At 44.5% G+C, this 20,696-nt stretch overlaps 1 protein-coding gene across 3 annotated transcripts in view; it reads right to left on the reverse strand.

Moving 5' to 3' along the window:
* Window positions 1-20,696, reverse strand: part of LOC118384143 (MAGUK p55 subfamily member 3-like) — a 40,486-nt gene that overhangs the window by 11,969 nt on the left and 7,821 nt on the right. For all 3 annotated transcript variants that reach the window (XM_052518662.1, XM_052518661.1, XM_052518659.1), the window contains exons 2-9: window positions 13,868-13,925; window positions 12,277-12,395; window positions 6,488-6,565; window positions 5,855-5,935; window positions 5,010-5,147; window positions 3,189-3,270; window positions 1,761-1,846; window positions 1,491-1,565 (exon numbers count right to left, since the gene is read on the reverse strand). In XM_052518662.1, coding sequence (XP_052374622.1) covers window positions 1,491-1,565; window positions 1,761-1,846; window positions 3,189-3,270; window positions 5,010-5,147; window positions 5,855-5,935; window positions 6,488-6,565; window positions 12,277-12,395; window positions 13,868-13,904 — 696 coding nt within the window. In that variant the 5' untranslated portion in view covers window positions 13,905-13,925. The remainder of the gene's footprint in view (window positions 1-1,490; window positions 1,566-1,760; window positions 1,847-3,188; window positions 3,271-5,009; window positions 5,148-5,854; window positions 5,936-6,487; window positions 6,566-12,276; window positions 12,396-13,867; window positions 13,926-20,696) is intronic.

Genomic DNA, 20,696 nt, shown 5'->3' on the forward strand with positions numbered 1-20,696 from the left:
CTTTTGCAAATAGATTTCAGAATCACAGTCTATCTGTGCATGTGTCTGTGTGTGTGCATGAACAACATGTGCACACAACATACACTATATATACAAACGTATGTGGACACCCCTTCAAATGAGTGGATTTCACTATTTCAGCCACACCCCGTACTGATAGGTGTATAAAATCAAGCACACAGCCATGCAATCTCTATAGACAAACATTGGCAGTAGAACGGCCTTACTGAAGAGCTCTGTGACTTTCAATGTGGCACCGTCATAGGATGCCACCTTTCCAACAAATCAGTTAGTCAAATGTCTGCCCTGCTAGAGCTGCCCCGGTCAACTGTAAGTGCTGTTGTTGTGAAGTGGAAACGTCTAGGAGCAACAACGGCTGAGCCGCGAAGTGGTAGTCCACACAAGCTCACAGAATGGGACGGCCGAGTGCTGAAACACGTAGCGTGTAAAAATGGTCCTCAGTTGCAACACTCACTACTGAGTTCAAAACTGCCTCTGGAAGGAACGTCAGCACAAAACTATTCGTCTGGAGCTTCATGAAATGGGTTTCCATGGCCGAGCAGCCCCACACAAGCTTAAGATTACCATGCGCAATGCCAAGCGTCGGCTGGAGTGGTGTAAAGCTCACCGCCATTGGACTCTGGAGCAGTGGAGTTCTATGGAGTGATGAATCATGCTTCACCATCTGGCAGTCCTATGGACAAATCTGGGTTTGGTGGATGCCAGGTGAACACTACCTATCCCAATGCATAGTGGCAACTGTAAAGTTTGGTGGAGGAGGAATAATGGTGAGGGGCTGTTTTTCTTGGTTCGGACTAGGCCCCGTAGTTCCAGTGTAGGGAAATCTTAACGCTACAGCATACAATGACATTCTAGACGATTCTGTACTTCCAACTTTGTGGCAACAGTTTGGGGAAGGCCCTTTCCTGTTTAAGCATGACAAGTCCCCGTGCCAAAAGCAAGGTCCATACAGAAGTGATTTGTCGAGATTGGTGTGGAAGAACTTGACTGGCCTGCACAGAGACCTAACCTCAACCTCATCAAACACCTTTAGGATGAATTCGAACTCTGACTGCAAGCCAGGCCCAATCGCCCAAAATCAGTGCCCGACCTCACTAATGCTCTTGTCCCCGCAGCAACTTTCCAACATCTAGTGGAAAGGCTTCCCAGAAGTGTGGAGGCTGTTATAGCAGCAAAGGGGGGACCAACTCCATATTAATTCCCATGATTTTGAAATGAGATGTTTGACGAGCAGGTGTCCACATACCTTTGGTCATGTAGTGTATCTGAAACACGTCTCAAATTACACCTACACGTCTCAGTGCATGTTGGCACAAACTGTTGTAATTCGTCTGCCATTGACTCTACTGCTGTATGTGTGAGCCTGAACCATGGCTGTTCAGTATTCTGACCCTTCCTCCATTCCAGAGCAGCTGTGTCTGTGTTTGTCTGTACTGAGCGTGCCCAGACCGTTGTGTTGTGTTCCTCACCTTGCTCTCCTTCAGATGGTCCTCCTCCTTAACGGCTGGGATTATCTTCAGGGTGATGGAGCCCTGAGACTGGGACTGAATGGCAACACACAGAGAGGAGCAGGATGTTAGCTTCACAGAAATACACTTTGAACACAATTTCAACCACTGTATCTTCGCAGCAGAGTTGATACGGCATGTATTGCCAACATAAATCAAAGGAAAACAGTGCTGTTGGTGCTAGTGGTCTAAAAAATTAGGAAGACAATAAGTATTCTACTCTAGTCTCACCAGAAGCTGACTGATCTCATCAGGTCTTTTGTGAATGATGGAGATGCCGTTGACTTCCCGTAGCTCGTCTCCTACATGGACCAGTCCTGGATGGAGGGGAGGAGGTGGTGAGGGGAGACAACAGGCGAGCAGAAGTAGAGATCTATGCCTGGGTTCCCATTCCCTATATAGTGCACTCCTTTTGACCAGGGCCTATAGAATCTGGTCAAAAGTAGTGGACTGTATAGGGATTAGGGTGCCGTTTGGGTTGCACACCATATCGTGTATCGAGGAGATCTTGCACAGCACTGTATCAGTAGCAGGTGTACTATATCTATCATACCGCTATTAACTGGGATGAGATATGAACAATAGGGCTTGGGAGTGGTGGTATCACTCTCCTCAGTCATGATCTACTGCAGTCACATCATTGAAACCTGACAAAGAGGGATGAGCGATAGGATCAATTCATCTCATCGCTGCTCAGAGAGGGAGAGAGGAAGAGAGGACAGAAAGGGAGAGAGGGAGGGAGGGCAAAGAGGGAGAAGGGGAGAGAAGGAGAAAGGGAGCAAGGAAGGGAGGGCAGAGAGGGAGAGAGGGAGAGAAGGAGAAAGGGAGCAAGGAAGGGAGGGCAGAGAGGGAGAGAGGGAGAGAAGGCGAAAGGGAGCAAGGAAGGGAGGGCAGAGAGGGAGAGAGGGAGAGAGGGAGGGAGGGAGGGAGGGCAGAGAGGGAGAGAGAGGAGAGAGGGATGATATGAAGAAACAGACAAGCACATAATGTACTGTACAGAGAAACAAACAGATGGTAATGCCCCTTTTTCTATTGACCCCCCCCCCCACACACACACACTAAACACACACCGAACATAATAAAGAAACGCACGTCTCCCTCCCAATGTGCAGGTGGTATTTCCATGGTAACAGCAGTGGTCAGCTCGTTGGAGAGAGTGTGTAATGTGTGATATGTGATTGGCTCTCAGGGGAAAGACAGAACACGGCTTCAAACAGCCTGTTAACCACAGAGATCCTCGTCTGTCTGTCTACCACCGTCTCTCTCTCTCTCGCCATGCTGCTGCTTTAATCTCTGCAACATCTCAGAATCATTAGTGGAGGATCCTCCCAGCTGTAGCTTCTATACAGGATGTTACCAATAAAATGTATATCCACTGACATGCTTTAGGCTACAGTACACTGCTGCATAGAAGTTCATATGTGTTCAGACTTCTGATTATTTGTCTAAGTTACATCGTCTCGGTTAGCCTTGCCTTCAGACATATTATGTCTGGTAAAATTATCTGAGCGGTCCATAGATCTCATTTGACAGACCAACAAAAACTCCCTGTTTTGTCTGCGCAAGTTCCAGAGGAAGGGGATGATGAATCAAGACGTATCAGACAGTATGGGTTAAGACCAGACACAGAGAGGGACAGAATGGGACTGAATCACTCACCACTCCGGTCTGCAGCCCCGCCTCTCATGATGCGGGCCACGATCACAGACCCTGTGGTCTCATCCCGTCTGATGGTGGCCCCCTGGGAACAGAGAGATGAGCATTTCCTCCTCCCAGGATTATATCCTCATTCTTCCCATCTCTTTTCTCTTATTTTATTTGTTTCTTTACGAACAATCAATCAACACAGCACCAGTCCCACTTCCCACTTCCATATATACAGTGGGGAGAACAAGTATTTGATACACTGCCTATTTTGCAGGTTTTCCTACTTACAAAGCATGTAGAGGTCTGTAATTTTTACTGTGAGAGACGAAATCTAAAACAAAAATCCAGAAAATCACAGTGTATGATTTTTTAAGTAATTCTTTAGCATTTTTTTGCATGACATAAGTATTTGATACATCAGAAAAGCAGAACTTAATATTTGGTACAGAAACCTTTGTTTGCAATTACATAGAACATACGTTTCCTGTAGTTCTTGACCAGGTTTGCACACACTGCAGCAGGGATTTTGGCCCACTCCTCCATACAGACCTTCTCCAGTTCCTTCATGTTTCGGTACTGTCGCTGGGCAATACGGACTTTCAGCTCCCTCCAAAGATTTTCTATTGGGTTCAGGTCTGGAGACTGGCTAGGCCACTCCAGGACCTTGAGATGCTTCTTACGGAGCCACTCCTTAGTTGCCCTGGCTGTGTGTTTCGGGTCGTTGTCATGCTGGAAGACCCAGCCACGACCCATCTTCAATGCTCTTACTGAGGGAATGAGGTTGTTGGCCAAGATCTCGCGATACATGGCCCCATCCATCCTCCCCTCAATACGGTGCAGTCGTCCTGCCCCCTTTGCAGAAAAGCATCCCCATAGAATGATGTTTCCACCTCCATGGTTCACGGTTGGGATGGTGTTCTTGGGGTTGTACTCATCCTTCTTCTTCCTCCAAACACGGCGAGTGGAGTTTAGACCAAAAAGCTCTATTTTTGTCTCATCAGACCACATGACCTTCTCCCATTCCGCCTCTGGATCATCCAGATGGTCATTGGCAAACTTCAGACGGGCCTGGACATGCGCTGGCTTGAGCAGGGGGACCTTGCGCGCGCTGCAGGATTTTAATCCATGACGGAGTAGTGTGTAACTAATGGTTTTCTTTGAGACTGTGGTCCCAGCTGTCTTCAGGTCATTGACCAGATCCTGCCGTGTAGTTCTTTGCTGATCCCTCACCTTCCTCATGATCATTGATGCCCCACGAGGTGAGATCTTGCATGGAGCCCCAGACCGAGGGTGATTGACCGTCATCTTGAACTTCTTCCATTTTCTAATAATTGTGCCAACAATTGTTGCCTTCTCACCAAGCTGCTTGCCTATTGTTCTGTAGCCCATCCCAGCCTTGTGCAGGTCTACAATTTTATCCCTGATGTCCTTACACAGCTCTCTGAGTCTTTGCCATTGTGGAGAGGTTGGAGTGGAGAACAGGAGGGCTTCTTAAAGAAAAAACTAACAGGTCTGTGAGAGCCGGAATTCTTACTGGTTGGTAGGTGATCAAATACTTATGTCATGCAATAAAATGCAAATTAATTACTTAAAAATCATACAATGTGATTTTCTGGATTTTTGTTTTAGATTCCGTCTCTCACGGTTGAAGTCTACCTATGATAAAAATTACAGACCTCTACATGCTTTGTAAGTAGGAAAACCTGCAAAATCGTCAGTGTATGAAATACTTGTTCTCCCCACTGTATCTCCTCATCCCCTCATCCTCTCATCCTCTACCATTTTATCTCTTTCCCCCATCCCCCTGTCATCCTCTCTGTTACAATGGCTCACCAGTGGTTCCTTGTTCTTGACCAGTCTGACGATCTTCACTGACTCCTCCTCCAGCTCGTCCTCGAAGTCGTCAGGCAGCGGTGGCAACACGGGGTCAAAGTTCTTCTGAGCAACCGTGTCATGAACGGACAAAACTGCCTGATGGGAGATAGCAGAGAGAGAATGATTAATGTTAGAATTGCAGAACAGCATTCTGGGCAGTGGTGTAAAGTACTACTTAAGTAGTTTTTTGGGGTATCTGTATTTTAATACATCCATAAAGAAAATTATGTACTTTTTACTCCATACATTTTCCCCTGACATCCAAAAGTACTCGTTACAGTTTGAATGCTTAGCAGGACAGGTAAACTTTCACACACTTATCAAGAGAACCTCCCTGGTCATCCCTACTGCATCTGATCTAGGGGACTCACTAAATACATGCTTCGTTTATAAGTTATGTCTGAGTTGGAGTGTGTCCCTGGCTATCTGTAACTTTTTTTTAACTATAAAATTTGGCCTTCTGCTTTGCTTAATATAAGGAATTTGAAATTATTTACTTTTGATACTTAAGTATATTTAAAACCAAATACTTCTAGACTTTTACTCAAGTAGTATTTTACTGGGTGACTTTCACTTTTACTTGAGTCATTTCCTATTAAGGTATCTTTACTTTTACTACAGTATGACAACTGGGTACTTCTTCCACCATTGATTCTGAGTATACCAAATATTAGGAATACCTTTGAATACTCAGTGTACATAGAGATTGACATAGATCGAGCTATTCAATACATATGGATGCATGAATAGCCACCCTACCTTCCATAACCAGGTCTCTATGTGTGTATGGGTTTTTTGTTTACCTTGAGATGGGGGGACGTCAACAGCTGTAGGAGTTCCTTCTCCTCAACACTCATTGGTCCACTCTGCAGCTCCTCTGCCACCTGCCAATCACAACAGAGCTATCAGTCAGACCATGACCTCTGACCTGGAATAAATCTGTGTGTCTAACAGTGTGGGCTTGGGATATAACTGAAAAATGTAGCAGATATATTCTGAAAGTGTAGCAGACTATTAGCAGTAGTAGTCTAGAATAGAATCAACAAATATAGATATATACTGTAGAGTTGTACGGCTGTTGCCTAAAGCAGCAATATACAGTGTGTGCTTGCACACACAAATACACACACAGGAGAATAAGCAGCCGGGAGTTATGGCTCAGCACTTTTCCACTTAACTGGCGTGAGGAGAGAGAGGAGAGACAGGATGTGGAGAGAGTTTCATTAGCGTTGAGATGAATCAGCACTTTCAGACCACAACACATGACTGTACTGTAACTCTATAAATCCACATACCTTACTACCTGCCTCTACAGCTCCTCTGTCTCAGCAAACACACTGGGACCGACTCTATTGGACGGGTGCTTCACACTTCGGCATTGTGTGTGGTGTGTGTGTTCCTTGTGTGTGTGTGTGTGTGTGCTTTGTTGAACTTACATCCTCAGCCAAAGAGGCGGCGCTGTGAAGGACAGGTGTAGGACTCTGGCGCTCGTACTGTCTCAGCTTCTCATGGATCTGCAACATGTAGTTCAATCACCGGAAAGGTCAGGGAGATCAAGCACACACACACGCACACATACACAAATTTAACAACATAAGTGTACCATAAATTCCATTAACATTGGCAACATTGCCACCCAGCAGGGGCCCAACTTTCACTGGGGGTGGGGGGGACCTGCCTCCCAAAAATTCTGAATTTGCCTTTTTGCCCCTCTGGTTTTATAATTGGAATGTGATACAAAAAGAGGCCTCAATGTGCTTTAGGACCATGCGGATGCCTCCGAGCGGTCGGGTAGGCTGTTTTCGAGTGTTTATCCAACTGGATAAAATAAATACTGTATATATATATATATATATATATATATATATATATATATATGGAGTCTGCCACTAGCACTGTCAGTGTAGTCAGCTCAGCTATCCCCATTGAGACCGTGTCTGTGCCTCGACCTAGGTTGTGCAAAACTAAACATGGCGGTGTTCGCCTTAGCAATCTCACTAGGATAAAGACCTCCTCCACTCCTGCCATTATTGAAAGAGATCGTGATACCTCACATCTCAAAATAGAGCTACTTAATGTTAGATCCCTCACTTCAAAGGCAGTTATAGTCAATGATCTAAACACTGATCATAATCTTGATGTGATTGGCCTGACTGAAACATTTGTATTTATTTTTATTTCACCTTTTTTTAACCAGGTAAACTAGTTGAGAACAAGTTCTCATTTGCAACTGCGACCTGGCCAAGATAAAGCATAGCAGATCGACACATACAACAACACAGAGTTACACATGGAATGAACAAAACATACAGTCAATAATACAGTAGGAAAAAAAGAAAGAAAAGTATATACAGTGAGTGCAAATAAGGTCCAATAAGGGAGTTAAGGCAATAAATAGGCCATGGTGGTGAAGTAATTACAATATGGCAATTAAACACTGGAATGGTAGATGTGCAAAGGATGGATGTGCAAGTAGAGATACTGTGGTGCAAAAGGAGCTAAATAAATAAATACAGTATGGGAATGAGGTAGATAGATGGGCTGTATACAGATGAGCTATCAACAGGTGCATTGATCTGTGAGCTGCTCTGACAGCTTAAAGCTAGTGAGGGAGATGGGAATCTCCAGCTTCAGTGATTTTTGCAGTTCGTTCCAGTCAATGGCAGCAGAGAACTGGAAGGAAACGCGACCAAAGGAGGAATTGGCTTTGGGGGTGACCAGTGAGATATACCTGCTGAGTGGGTGCTGCTATGGTGACCAGCGAGCTGAGATAGGGCGGGGCTTTACCTAGCAGAGACTTGTAGATAACCTGTAGCCAATGGGTTTGGCGACAGTATGAAGCGAGGGCATGGCTTAAGCCTGATGAATTTACTGTGTTAAATGAGGCCTCTCCTCCTGGTTACACTAGTGACCATATCCCCCGTGCATACCGCAAAAGCGGAGGTGTTGCTAACATTTACGATAGCAAATTTCAATTTACAAAAACAAAAATGGCGTTTTCGTCTTTTGAGCTTCTAGTGATGAAATCTATGCAGCCTACTCAATCACTTTTTATAGCTACTGCTTACAGGCCTCCTGGGCCATATACAGCGTTCCTCACTGAGTTCCCTGAATTCCTATCGGACCTTGTAGTCATAGCAGATAATATTCTAATTTTTGGTGATTTTAATATTCACATGGAAAAGTCCACAGACCCACTCCAAATGCCTTCGGAGCCATCATCGACTCAGTGGGTTTTGTCCAACATGTCTACTCACTGTCACAGTCATACTCTGGACCTAGTTTTGTCCCATGGAATAAATGTTGTGGATCTTAATGTTTTTCCTCATAATCCTGGACTATCAGACCACCATTTTATTACATTTGCAATCGCAACAAATAATCTGCTCAGACCCCAACTAAGGAGCATCAAAAGTCGTGCTATAAATTCTCACACAACACAGAGATTAATTGATGCCCTTCCAGACTCCCTCTGCCTACCCAAGGACGTCAGAGGACAAAAATCAGTTAACCACCTAACTGAGGAACTCAATTTAACCTTGCGCAATACCCTAGATGCAGTTGCACCCCTAAAAACTAAAAACATTTGTCATAAGAAACTAGCTCCCTGGTATACAGAAAATACCCGAGCTCTGAAGCAAGCTTCCAGAAATTTGAATGGAAATGGTGCCACACCAAACTGGAAGTCTTCCGACTAGCTTGGAAAGACAGTACCGTGCAGTATCGAAGAGCCCTCACTGCTGCTCGATCATCCTATTTTTCCAACTTAATTGAGAAAAATAAGAACAATCCAAAATGTATTTTTGATACTGTTGCAAAGCTAACTAAGAAGCAGCATTCCACAAGTGAGGATGGCTTTCACTTCAGCAGTAAAAAATTAATTAACTTCTTTGAGGAAAAGATCATGATCATTAGAAAGCAAATGACAGACTCCTGAGTATTCCTCCAAAGCTCAGTTGTCCTGAGTCTGCACAACTCTGCCAGGACCTAGGATCAAGAGAGACACTCAAGTGTTTTAGTACTATATCTCTTGACACAATGATGAAAATAATACTGGCCTCTAAACCTTCAAGCTGCATACTGGACCCTATTCCAACTAGATTACTGAAAGAGCTGCTTCCTGTGCTTGGCCCTCCTATGTTGAACATAATAAACGGCTCTCTATCCACCGGATGTGTACCAAACTCACTAAAAGTGGCAGTAATAAAGCCTCTCTTGAAAAAGCCAAACCTTGACCCAGAAAATATAAAAAACTATCGGCCTATATCGAATCTTCCATTCCTCTCTAATGTTTTTGAAAAATCTGTTGCGCAGCAACTCACTGCCTTCCTGAAGACAAACAATGTATATGAAATGCTTCAGTCTGGTTTTAGACCCCATCATAGCACTAAGACTGCACTTGTGAAGGTGGTAAATGACCATTTAATGGCGTCAGACCGAGGCTCTGCATCTGTCCTCGTGCTCCTAGACCTTAGTGCTGCTTTTGATACCATCAATCACCACATTCATTGGAAGATTGGAAACCCAAATTGGTCTACACGGACAAGTTCTGGCCTGGTTTAGATCTTATCTGTTGGAAAGATATCAGTTTGTCTCTGTGAATGGTTTGTCCTCTGACAAATCAACTGTAAATTTCGGTGTTCCTCAAGGTTCCATTTTAGGACCACTATTGTTTCCACTATATATTTTACGTCTTGGGGATGTCATTCGAAAACATAATGTTAACTTTCACTGCTATGCGGATGACACACAGCTGTACATTTCAATGAAACATGGTGAAGCCCCAAAATTGCCCTCGCTAGAAGCCTGTGTTTCAGGCATAAGGAAGTGGATGGCTGCAAACGTTCTACTTTTAAACTCGGACAAAACAGAGATGCTTGTTTTAGGTCCCAAGAAACAAAGAGATCTTATGTTGAAACTGACAATTAATCTTGATGGTTGTACAGTCGTCTCAAATAAAACTGTGAAGGACCTCGGCATTACTTTGGACCCTAATCTCTCTTTTGACGAACATATCAAGCCTGTTTCAAGAACAGCTTTTTTCCATCTACGTAACATTTCTCCCATAGAGCTCCATTTTTATGGAATGGTCTGCCTACCCATGTGAGAGACGCAGACTCGGTCTCAACCTTTAAGTCTTTACTGAAGACTCATCTCTTCAGTGGGTCATATGATTGAGTGTAATCTGGCCCAGGAGTGTGAAGGTGAACGGAAAGGCTCTGGAGCAACGAACCGCCCTTGCTGTCCCTGCCTGGCCGGTTCCTCCCTCTGCACTGGGATTCTCTGCCTCTAACCCTATTACAGGGGCTGAGCCACTGGCTTACTGGTGCTCTTTCATGCCGTCCCTAGGAGGGGTGCGTCACTTGAGTGGGTTGAGTCACTGACGTGATCTTCCTGTCTGGGTTGGCGCCCCCTTGGCCGTTCTTTGTCTCTTGTCTCAGGATGGTAAGTTGGTGGTTGAAGATATCCCTCTAGTGGTGTGGGGGCTGTGCTTTGGCAAAGTGGGTGGGGTTATATCCTTCCTGTTTGGCCTTGTCTGGGGGTATCATCGGATGTGGCCACAGTGTCTCCTGACCCCTCCTGTCTCAGCCTCCAGTATTTATGCTGCAGTAGTTTATGTGTCGGGGGGCTAGGGTCAGTCTGTTATATCTGGAGTACTTCCTGTCTTATCCGGTGTCCTGTGTGAATTTAAGTATGCTCTCTCTAATTCTCTCTTTCTCTCTCTCGGAGGACCTGAGCCCTAGGACCGTGCCTCAGAACTACCTGGCATGATGACTCCTTGCTGTCTCCAGTCCACCTGGCCGCGCTGCTGCTCCAGTTTCAACTGTTCTTCCTGCGGCTATGGAACCCTGACCTGTTCACCGGATGTGCTACCTGTCCCAGACCTGCTGTTTTCAACTCTCTAGAGCCAGCAGGAGCAGTAGAGATACTCTTAATGATCGGCTATGAAAAGCCAACTGACATTTACTCCTGAGGTGCTGACTTGCTGCACACTCAACAACTACTGTGATTATTATTATTTGACCATGCTGGTCATTTATGAACATTTGAACGTCTTGGCCATGTTCTGTTGTAATCTCCACCAGGCAAAGTCAGAAGAGGACTGGCCAACCCTCATAGCCTGGTTCCTCTCTAGGTTTCTTCCTAGATTTTGGCCTTTCTAGGGAGTTTATCCTCGCCACCATGCTTCTACACCTGCATTGCTTGCTGTTTGGGGTTTTAGGCTGGGTTTCTGTACAGCACTTTGAGATATCAGCTGATGTAAGAAGGGCTGTATAGATTCATTTGACTTGATTTGATGATTCAAGGGTTTTTCTTTATTTTGTCTATTTTCTACATTGTAAAATAATAGGGAAGACATCACAACTATGCTTGGGCCAAGAAACACGAGCAATGGACATTAGACTGGTGGAAATCTGTCCATTGTTCTGATGAGTCCAAATTTGAGATTTTTGGTTCCAACTGCCATGCCTTTGTGAGACGTGGAGTAGGTGAACGGACGATCTCTGCATGTGTGGTTGCCGTGAAGCATGGAGGAGGAGGTGGGATGGTGTGGGGGTGCTTTGCTGGTGACACTGTCAGTGATTTATTTAGAATTCAATGTACATTTAACCAGCATGGCTACCACAGCATTCTGCAGTGATACACCATCACATCTGTTTTGCGCTTAGTGGGACTATTTTTTTATTCTTCTACAGGACAATGACCTAACACACCTATAGGCTGTCTAAGGGCTATTTGACCAATAGGGAAAGGGATGGAGTGCTGCATCAGATGACCCGGCCTCCACAATCACCCAACCTCAACCCAACTGAGATGGTTTGAGATGAGTTGGACCATAGAGTGAAGGAAAAGCAACCAACAAGTGCTCAGCATTTGTGGGAACTCCTTCAAGACTGTTGGAAAAGCATTTACCCATGAAGCTGGTTGAGAGAATGCCAAGAGTGCACAAAGCTGTCATCAAGGCAAATGGTTGCTACCTTGAAGAATCTCAAATATAAAATATATTTTGATTTGTTCAACACTTTTTTGGTTCCTACATGATCCCATGTGTGTTAGTTTTGTTGTCTTCACTATTATTCTACAATGTAGAAAACAGTTAAAATAAAGAAAAACTCTTGAATGAGTAGGTGTGTTCAAACTTTTGACTGGTACTGTATATATAGTTATGTCCCCACACTTCTAAAACCAACGTTTTGCCTCTGCCACCCAGTCTTATGTGTACCTTCATGAGGTAGCCCAGGCTCTTCTCACTGAAGACATCTTTGAGGAAGACCATGTCCTCCTTGTGGTTGGCATCAGGACGCAGCTGGGACGTCAACAGGGCCAGAGTCTCGTGCAGGCCTGTGGAGAGGAGGGAGGGTGAAGGAACTGGGATCCGTCTTTGTTTACATCCTCAGATCCAACGGAGTAATGTAATATATAATGGTAGATACCATTTAGCTGACGCTTTTATCCAAAGAGATTTTCAGTCATGCATGCACACATTTTACGTAGGGGTGGTCCTGGGATTCAGACCCTTTACCCTGGCCAACTAAGCCTGGGATTCAAACCCACTACCCTGGCCAACTAAGCCTGGGATTCAAACCCACTACCCTGGTCAACTAAGCCTGGGATTCAAACCCACTACCAACTAAGCCTGGGATTCAAACCCACTACCCTGGCCAACTAAGCCTGGGATTCAAACCCACTTCCCTGGCCAACTAACCCTGGGATTCAAACCCACTTCCCTGGCCAACTAAGCCTGGGATTCAAACCCACTTCCCTGGCCAACTAAGCCTGCGATTCAAACCCACTTCCCTGGCCAACTAAGCCTGGGATTCAAACCCACTACCCTGGCCAACTAAGCCTGGGATTCAAACCCACTACCTTGGCCCACTAAGCCTGGGATTCAAACCCACTACCCTGGCCAACTAAGGCTGGGATTCAAACCCACTACCCTGGCCCACTAAGCCTGGTATTCAAACCCACTACCTTGGCCCACTAAGCCTGGGATTCAAACCCACTACCCTGGCCAACTAAGCCTGGGATTCAAACCCACTTCCCTGGCCAACTAAGCCTGGGATTCAAACCCACTTCCCTGGCCAACTAAGCCTGGGATTCAAACCCACTTCCCTGGCCAACTAAGCCTGGGATTCAAACCCACTACCCTGGCCAACTAAGCCTGGGATTCAAACCCACTTCCCTGGCCAACTAAGCCTGGGATTCAAACCCACTTCCCTGGCCAACTAAGCCTGGGATTCAAACCCACTACCCTGGCCAACTAAGCCTGGGATTCAAACCCACTTCCCTGGCCAACTAAGCCTGGGATTCAAACCCACTTCCCTGGTCAACTAAGCCTGGGATTCAAACCCACTTCCCTGGTCAACTAAGCCTGGGATTCAAACCCACTAACCTGACCAACTAAGCCTGGGATTCAAACCCACTTCCCTGGCCAACTAAGCCTGGGATTCAAACCCACTACCCTGGTCAACTAAGCCTGGGATTCAAACCCACTACCCTGGCCAACTAAGCCTGGGATTCAAACCCACTACCCTGGCCAACTAAGCCTGGGATTCAAACCCACTACCCTGGCCAACTAAGCCTGGGATTCAAACCCACTACCCTGGCCAACTAAGCCTGGGATTCAAACCCACTACCCTGGCCAACTAAGCCTGGGATTCGAACCCACTACCCTGGCCAACTAAGCCTGGGATTCAAACCCACTACCCTGGCCAACTAAGCCTGGGATTCAAACCCACTACCCTGGCCAACTAAGCCTGGGATTCGATTTTGATGCATAAAGGTTGTACCTTTTCTGGTGTATTTCATCTTACCTGTGCCTGCTGAGAGGACCGGCATGGCTTCTTTCATGGGTCAACAAAAAGGTGAGGCCTGGCAAAGAGAAGCAGAGAGAATGGATGAAAAGGAGTCACATACTCCAATTTAGTTATTCTTCATCTCATACACACTGCGTTTTCCTGAAGAGGATGTCACTGGGAGAGAACTGTTTAAGGGTTTTGCAGGCAGTTTTAGGTGATCCTAAAAGTTCTGCATACTCTAATGATGTGTGTATCTCGGTGTGTGTGTGTGTGTGTGTGTGTGTGTGTGTGTGTGTGTGTGTGTGTGTGTGTGTGTGTGTGTGTGTGTGTGTGTGTGTGTGTGTGTGTGTGTGTGTGTGTGGAACAGATGTGCTGGGATCTGGAGAGCGGTAGACTAATGGTGCCAGTACATCCTCTATAGACAGGTTCTAGCCTGCGTATTAGACTTCTTATGCAGTAACCAGCCAACACCTCACCTCAGTGTGTGTGTGTGTTAATAAGATAGAGATGTAAAAGTAGCGTGATACACTCTCAATGCGGGCACCATTCATCACATTGACTGCTAGCACCGTGTCCACTGTGCTGTGGGCTGCAGGGTATTTTGGCATTTTATTAGGATCCCCATTAGCTGTTGCAAAAACAGCAGCTACACTTCCTGGGGTCCACACAAAACATGAAACATAATACAGAATGGCATAATACAGAACATCATTAGACAAGAACAGAACTACATACATTCTTTTTAAATGCACACGTAGCCTACATGTCAATACATACACACCAACTATCTAGGTCAAAGAGGGGAGAGGCGTTGTGCCGTGAGGTGTTGCTTTATCTGTTTTTTTAAACCCGGTTTGCTATTTATTTGAGCAATAGGAGATGGAAGGAAGTTCCATCCAACAATGACTCTATATAATACTGTATGTTTTCTTGAATTTGTTCTGGAATTGGGGACTGTGAAAAGACCCCTGGTGGCATGTCTGGTGGAATAAGTGTGTGTGTCAGAGATGTGTGTAAGTTGACTATGCGAAACAATTTGGAATTCTCAACATATTAATGTTTCTTATCAAAACAAGAAGTGATGCAGTCAGTCTCAACTCTTAGTATTTACAGTGGGGCAAAAAAGTATTTAGTCAGCCACCAATTGTACAAGTTCTCCCACTTAAAATGATGAGAGGCCTGTAATTTTCATCATAGGTACACTTCAACTATGACAGACAAAATGAGAAGAAGAAAAATCCAGAATATCACATTGTAGGATTTTTAATGAATTTATTTGCAAATTATGGTGGAAAATAAGTATTTGGTCAATAACAAAAGTTTATCTCAATACTTTGTTATATACCCTTTGTTGGCAATGACAGAGGTCAAACGTTTTCTATAAGTCTTCACTAGGTTTTCACACACTATTGCTGGTATTTTGGCCCATTCCTCCATGCAGATCTCCTCTAGAGCAGTGATGTTTTGGGGCTGTTGCTGGGTAACACAGACTTTCAACTCCCTCCAAAGATTTTCTATGGGGTTGAGATCTGGAGACTGGCTAGGCCACTCCAGGACCTTGAAATGCTTCTTACGAAGCCACTCCTTCGTTTGCCCGGGCGGTGTGTTTGGGATCATTGTCATGCTGAAAGACCCAGCCCCGTTTCATCTTCAATGCCCTTGCTGATGGAAGGAGGTTTTCACTCAAAATCTCACGATACATGGCCCCATTCATTTTTTCCTTTCCACGGATCAGTCGTCCTGGTCCCTTTGCAGAAAAACAGCCCCAAAGCATGATGTTTCCACCCACATGCTTCACAGTAAGTATGGTGTTCTTTGGATGCAACTCAGCATTCTTTGTCCTCCAAACATGACGAGTTGAGTTTTTACCAAAAATTTATATTTTTGTTTCATCTGACCATATGACATTCTCCCAATCTTCTTCTGGATCATCCAAATGCTCTCTAGCAAACTTCAGATGGGCCTGGACATGTACTGGCTTAAGCAGGGGGACACGTCTGGCACTGCATTATTTGAGTCCCTGGCGGCGTAGTGTGTTACTGATGGTAGGCTTTGTTACTTTGGTCCCAGCTCTCTGCAGGTCATTCACTAGGTCCCCCCGTGTGGTTCTGGGATTTTTGCTCACCGTTCTTGTGATCATTTTGACCCCAATCTTGTGTGGAGCCCCAGATCGAGGGAGATTATCAGTGGTCTTGTATGTCTTCTATTTCCTAATAATTGCTCCCATAGTTGATTTCAGTGTCTCCTGACCCCTCCTGTCTCAGCCTCCAATATTTATGCTGCAGTAGTTTATGTGTTGGGGGGCTAGGGTCAGTTTGTTTTATCTGGAGTACTTCTCCTGTCCTATTCGGTGTCCTGTGTGCGTTCTCTAATTCTCTCTTTCTCTCTTTTTTTTTCTCTCTCTCGGAGGACCTGAGCCCTAGGACCATGCCCCAGGACTACCTGACATGATGACTCCTTGCTGTCCCCAGTCCACCTGGCCGTGCTGCTGCTCCAGTTTCAACTGTTCTGCCTTATTATTATTCGACCATGCTGGTCATTTATGAACATTTTAACATCTTGGCCATGTTCTGTTATAATCTCCACCCGGCACAGCCAGAAGAGGACTGGCCACCCCACATAGCCTGGTTCCTCTCTAGGTTTCTTCCTAGGTTTTGGACTTTCTCGGGAGTATTTCCTAGCCACCGTGCTTCTACACCTGCATTGCTTGCTGTTTGGGGTTTTAGGCTGGGTTTCTGTACAGCACTTTGAGATATCAGCTGATGTACGAAGGGCTATATAAATACATTTGATTTGAATTTGATTTCATCAAACCAAGCTGCTTACCTATTGCAGATTCAGTCTTCCCAGCCTGGTGCAGGTCTACAATTTTGTTTCTGGTGTCCTTTGACAGCTCTTTGGTCTTGACGCTTCATTAAAGAAAACCCTTTGACTTCTATTAGATAGATAGCTCTGAATCCACGATATGGCAGAGGTTGAAAAGACCTAGCACTTAAGTTTTTTCAACAAAGGTTATGGTCAATAATATCAAAGACTGCACTGAAATCTAACAGTACAGTTCCCACAATCTTCTTATTATCAATTTCTTCAACCAATCATCAGTCATTTGTGTCAGTGCAGTACATGTTGAGTGCCCTTCTCTATAAGCATGCTGAAAGTCTGTTGTTAATTTGTTTACAGAGAAATAGCATTGTATTTGGTCAAACAATTTTTTTCCAACAGTTTGCTAAGAGCTGGCAGCAAGCTTAAAGGTCTACTGTTAGAACCAGTAAAGGCTGCTTTTACCACTCTTGGGTAGCGGAGACTTTCCTCTAGGCTCAGATGAAAAATATGACAGATAGGAGTGGCTATCGAGTCAACTACAATCCTCAGTAGCTTTCCATCTAAGTTGTCATTGCCAGGAGGTTTGTCATTATTGATTAATAACAATGATTTTTCCAACTCTACCACACTAACTTTACAAAATTCAAACGTGCACAGCTTTTCTTTCATTATTAGTTTTTTTTATACATGAATATAATTGCTCACTGTTTGTCGTGGGCATTTCCTGCCTAAGTTTGCCCACTTTGCCAATGAAATAATCATTAAAATAATTGGCAACATCAAATGGTTTTGTGATGAATAAGCCATCTGATTCGATGAAATATGGAGTTGAATTTGTCTGTCTGCCTGTCACGCCCTGGCCATAGAGAGGCTTTTTCTTCTCTATTTTGGTTAGGCCAGGGTGTGACCAGGGTGGGCATTCTATGTTATTTTTTCTATGTTTTTGTATTTCTTTGTTTTTGGCCAGGTATGGTTCTCAATCAGGGACAGCTGTCTGTCTTTGTCTCTGATTGAGAACCATACTTAGGTAGCCTTTTCCCACCTGTGTGTTGTGGGTAATTATTTTTCCGTGTGTGTTTGTGTGCACCTCGGTTGCGTCACGCTCTTTACCTGTTTGTTTTTTGGTTGTTTCGGTTTCACTTTCATTAAAAGATGTGGAACTACATGCACGCTGCGCCTTGGTTGATTTATGACAGGGAGTTGGAGGTTAGCGAGCGTGACACGGCCCATAACTTCATTTAAAGCACTCCAAAGTTCTTTCCATCGTTCTTTATATCATTAATCTTGGCTTCATAATGAAGTTTCTGCTTCTTTTTGTAGAGTTTAGTCACACAATTTCTCAATTTGCAGTAAGTAAGCCAGTCAGGTGTACAGCCGGACTTATTAGCCACTCCCTTTGTCCCATCTCTTTCAACCATACAGTTTTTCAATTCTGCATCAATCCTTGGAGCCTTAACAGTTCTATGGCGAAGGAAGATTTGTGTGTGTGTGTGTGCTTGCATGTGTGCGTGAGAGTGAATCTGTCCTTTCTGCTTAGTCTGTCAACTAACACCAACAACGCAACCACATCCATTACACTCAAGTCTGCTGTCATCTGTGGGAGAATCATGACGATATACCCTTTTAAACAGCCATTCCTTCACTGTCAAACTAACAATGAATGCCCATAAAGCTCCCTGGTCTGTTGGCAGGGAGAATTATGGCATATCCTGGATGAAGCAAAATGCTTATAAAAATGAAATAGACCTCTCAAAATATAACAAATACTACACATACTGTAACTGGAACCTTCTCCCAAAACAGATGTTATATTGTGCTTAATTCTTAGATCCACAATCTGCAATTCTGAGTAAAGTACCCTCTTAGAGAAAAAGGTGCTAAGTAGAACCATCTAGTTCTCCCTAGAACCCTTCATGTTCTACCTAGATCATTCTATGAAGGGATCTACCAATAACCATTTTATCATCTAAAGGTTATTCCTAGAACCCTCTATGAAGGGTTCTACCGAGAACCCTTGTATCTTGGGCGGGTTCTTACTAGAACCCTCTATGAATGGTTTCACCAGCCTTACGAGCCTTTCAAATTAAGTGATTTATGACAATCCTGTACATTACATATATCACAAGGCCTTTCTTTGAGGGCCTATTGTAGTTATACCCTAACACAGTGGTTCCCAAATTGTGGCGTGCGCACCCCTATAACTCTTGAAAGTCGTAACAGGACAATGCACAAGGCGCAATTTTGAAATTGGGTAATTCATCATCAGTTTTCTTCTTGTCATGTCAGTCATTGCATACCTTAGAGAGCTATTTATAACTTGCCTGAAATGACCAGATCAACTAGCCCATGTCAGTTAATGTTTTTTTGCTAGGTTTTTTAGCGCATAGATTTTGTTGCAGTGTTTGAGTTACTCAAATACCACATAAATTCACAGGCCTGCAAGTAACAATGTATAGAATTGCAAGGAAATTTGCTTTAAACCTGCCGAACTGTGCTTGTGCCCATAGAAATAGATGTGGTACACGCGCATGGAGGGAGTGGGATGTTCCCAAATGCTGGAAGGGGGTCCTAAGTGAAAAAGTTTGGGAACCCCTGCCCTAACACAGTGGTGTTAGGAAACTCCTGGTTTAAAGGCTACATCAGGCCTGCAAGTAACATTATGCTGGCTTGCAAAGTGATGTTTAATTCCTATGGATATTCCTATGGAGTTTTAAATCACTCACAATCTCTATTCAGAATGGTAGAAAAGATTGAAAACTGAGACTACCTCAATCACCTAAACTGTAAAAGAAAAGAAAACATCTCAGTAATAGGTGCAATAAGTCAGATTAGATTAGTTTAGATAAATGTATGCTCTTTATCTTTGTGTAGCATAAAATGTATCAATCAATCAATGTACATGCAAACACACAGACATTAAAACAAACAATTCTGAAAATCACCCTGCAATAGAGCATGCTGGGAAATGTAGAACCCTTCTTGCTTTCCAAAGAATGACCAAAGAACAATTGTCTTCCAAAAGGGGTTCTTCATATCAAAACAGTTCTTGGTAGAACCCTGTCCCTCATACAAAAAAAAGCACTGATTCCAAAACAGCATCAGCATATTTCTCCCAGCTCCCCCAGCCCTCTCTCCTCCTGGTGTAACCCAGGCATACGGTACAATAAGGTACGGTAAGGCAGTGTAATGGACACTCTTCTTTATGCATGCCATCTTTTATCCTGCCTTCATATCACAGACAGCCACCCAGTATACACCCTCCCTGACTACTGGTTCCCAAATGGCACCCTATTCCTTATATAGTCCACTACTTTTGACCACAGCCCTATGGGCCCTGGGTGAAAGTAGTGCACTATTGGAGTAGTGCACTAACACATAGCTAGACTGTTTCTTTAATACCAACAACTTGCCGTAGTATCACTGTACTGTAGACGATATTCGACCACTGTTGCCAGCAAGGCCAGTGTTAACACTGATGCCACCACTACATCCACAGCTGATTTAATACTAATGAAATGCTATTGAAATTCAACTAACAGTTTTCAAAGCTTGATTAAACAACAATTACCACTTATGCAAGTGCATCTTACGCATCCAAATTACACCTATTACACCCATCAAAACACAGACACACACACAGACTCAGAAACAATGAAAACAAAGGCAGATCCACTCAGTCGCACTCACACCCACAGATGCCAAGCCGAAGGCAATTTGGAAGGCAGGCACTTCAAACAGTGAAACGACAAAGGACTTGACTTGTTCAAGCAAGACACAGAATCCTCAGTATCAACTCAGCCAACCAGCCAGCCAGCCAGCCAACCAGCCAACCAACCAGCCAGCCAGCTAGAGAGACAGAGAGAGAGAGAGAGAGAGAGAGAGAGAGAGAGAGAGAGAGGGAGAGAGAGAGAGGGGACGAGAGAGAGGGAGAGAGAGAGGGAGGGGGGGGTGAGAGAGAGAGGGGACGAGAGAGAGGGAGAGAGAGACACAACTAACTTAAAGAGACGGAGCTGGAGGGGAA

The sequence above is a fragment of the Oncorhynchus keta genome, chromosome 5 (assembly GCF_023373465.1).
Source record: "Oncorhynchus keta strain PuntledgeMale-10-30-2019 chromosome 5, Oket_V2, whole genome shotgun sequence".
Classification (NCBI taxonomy): Eukaryota; Metazoa; Chordata; class Actinopteri; order Salmoniformes; family Salmonidae; genus Oncorhynchus; species Oncorhynchus keta.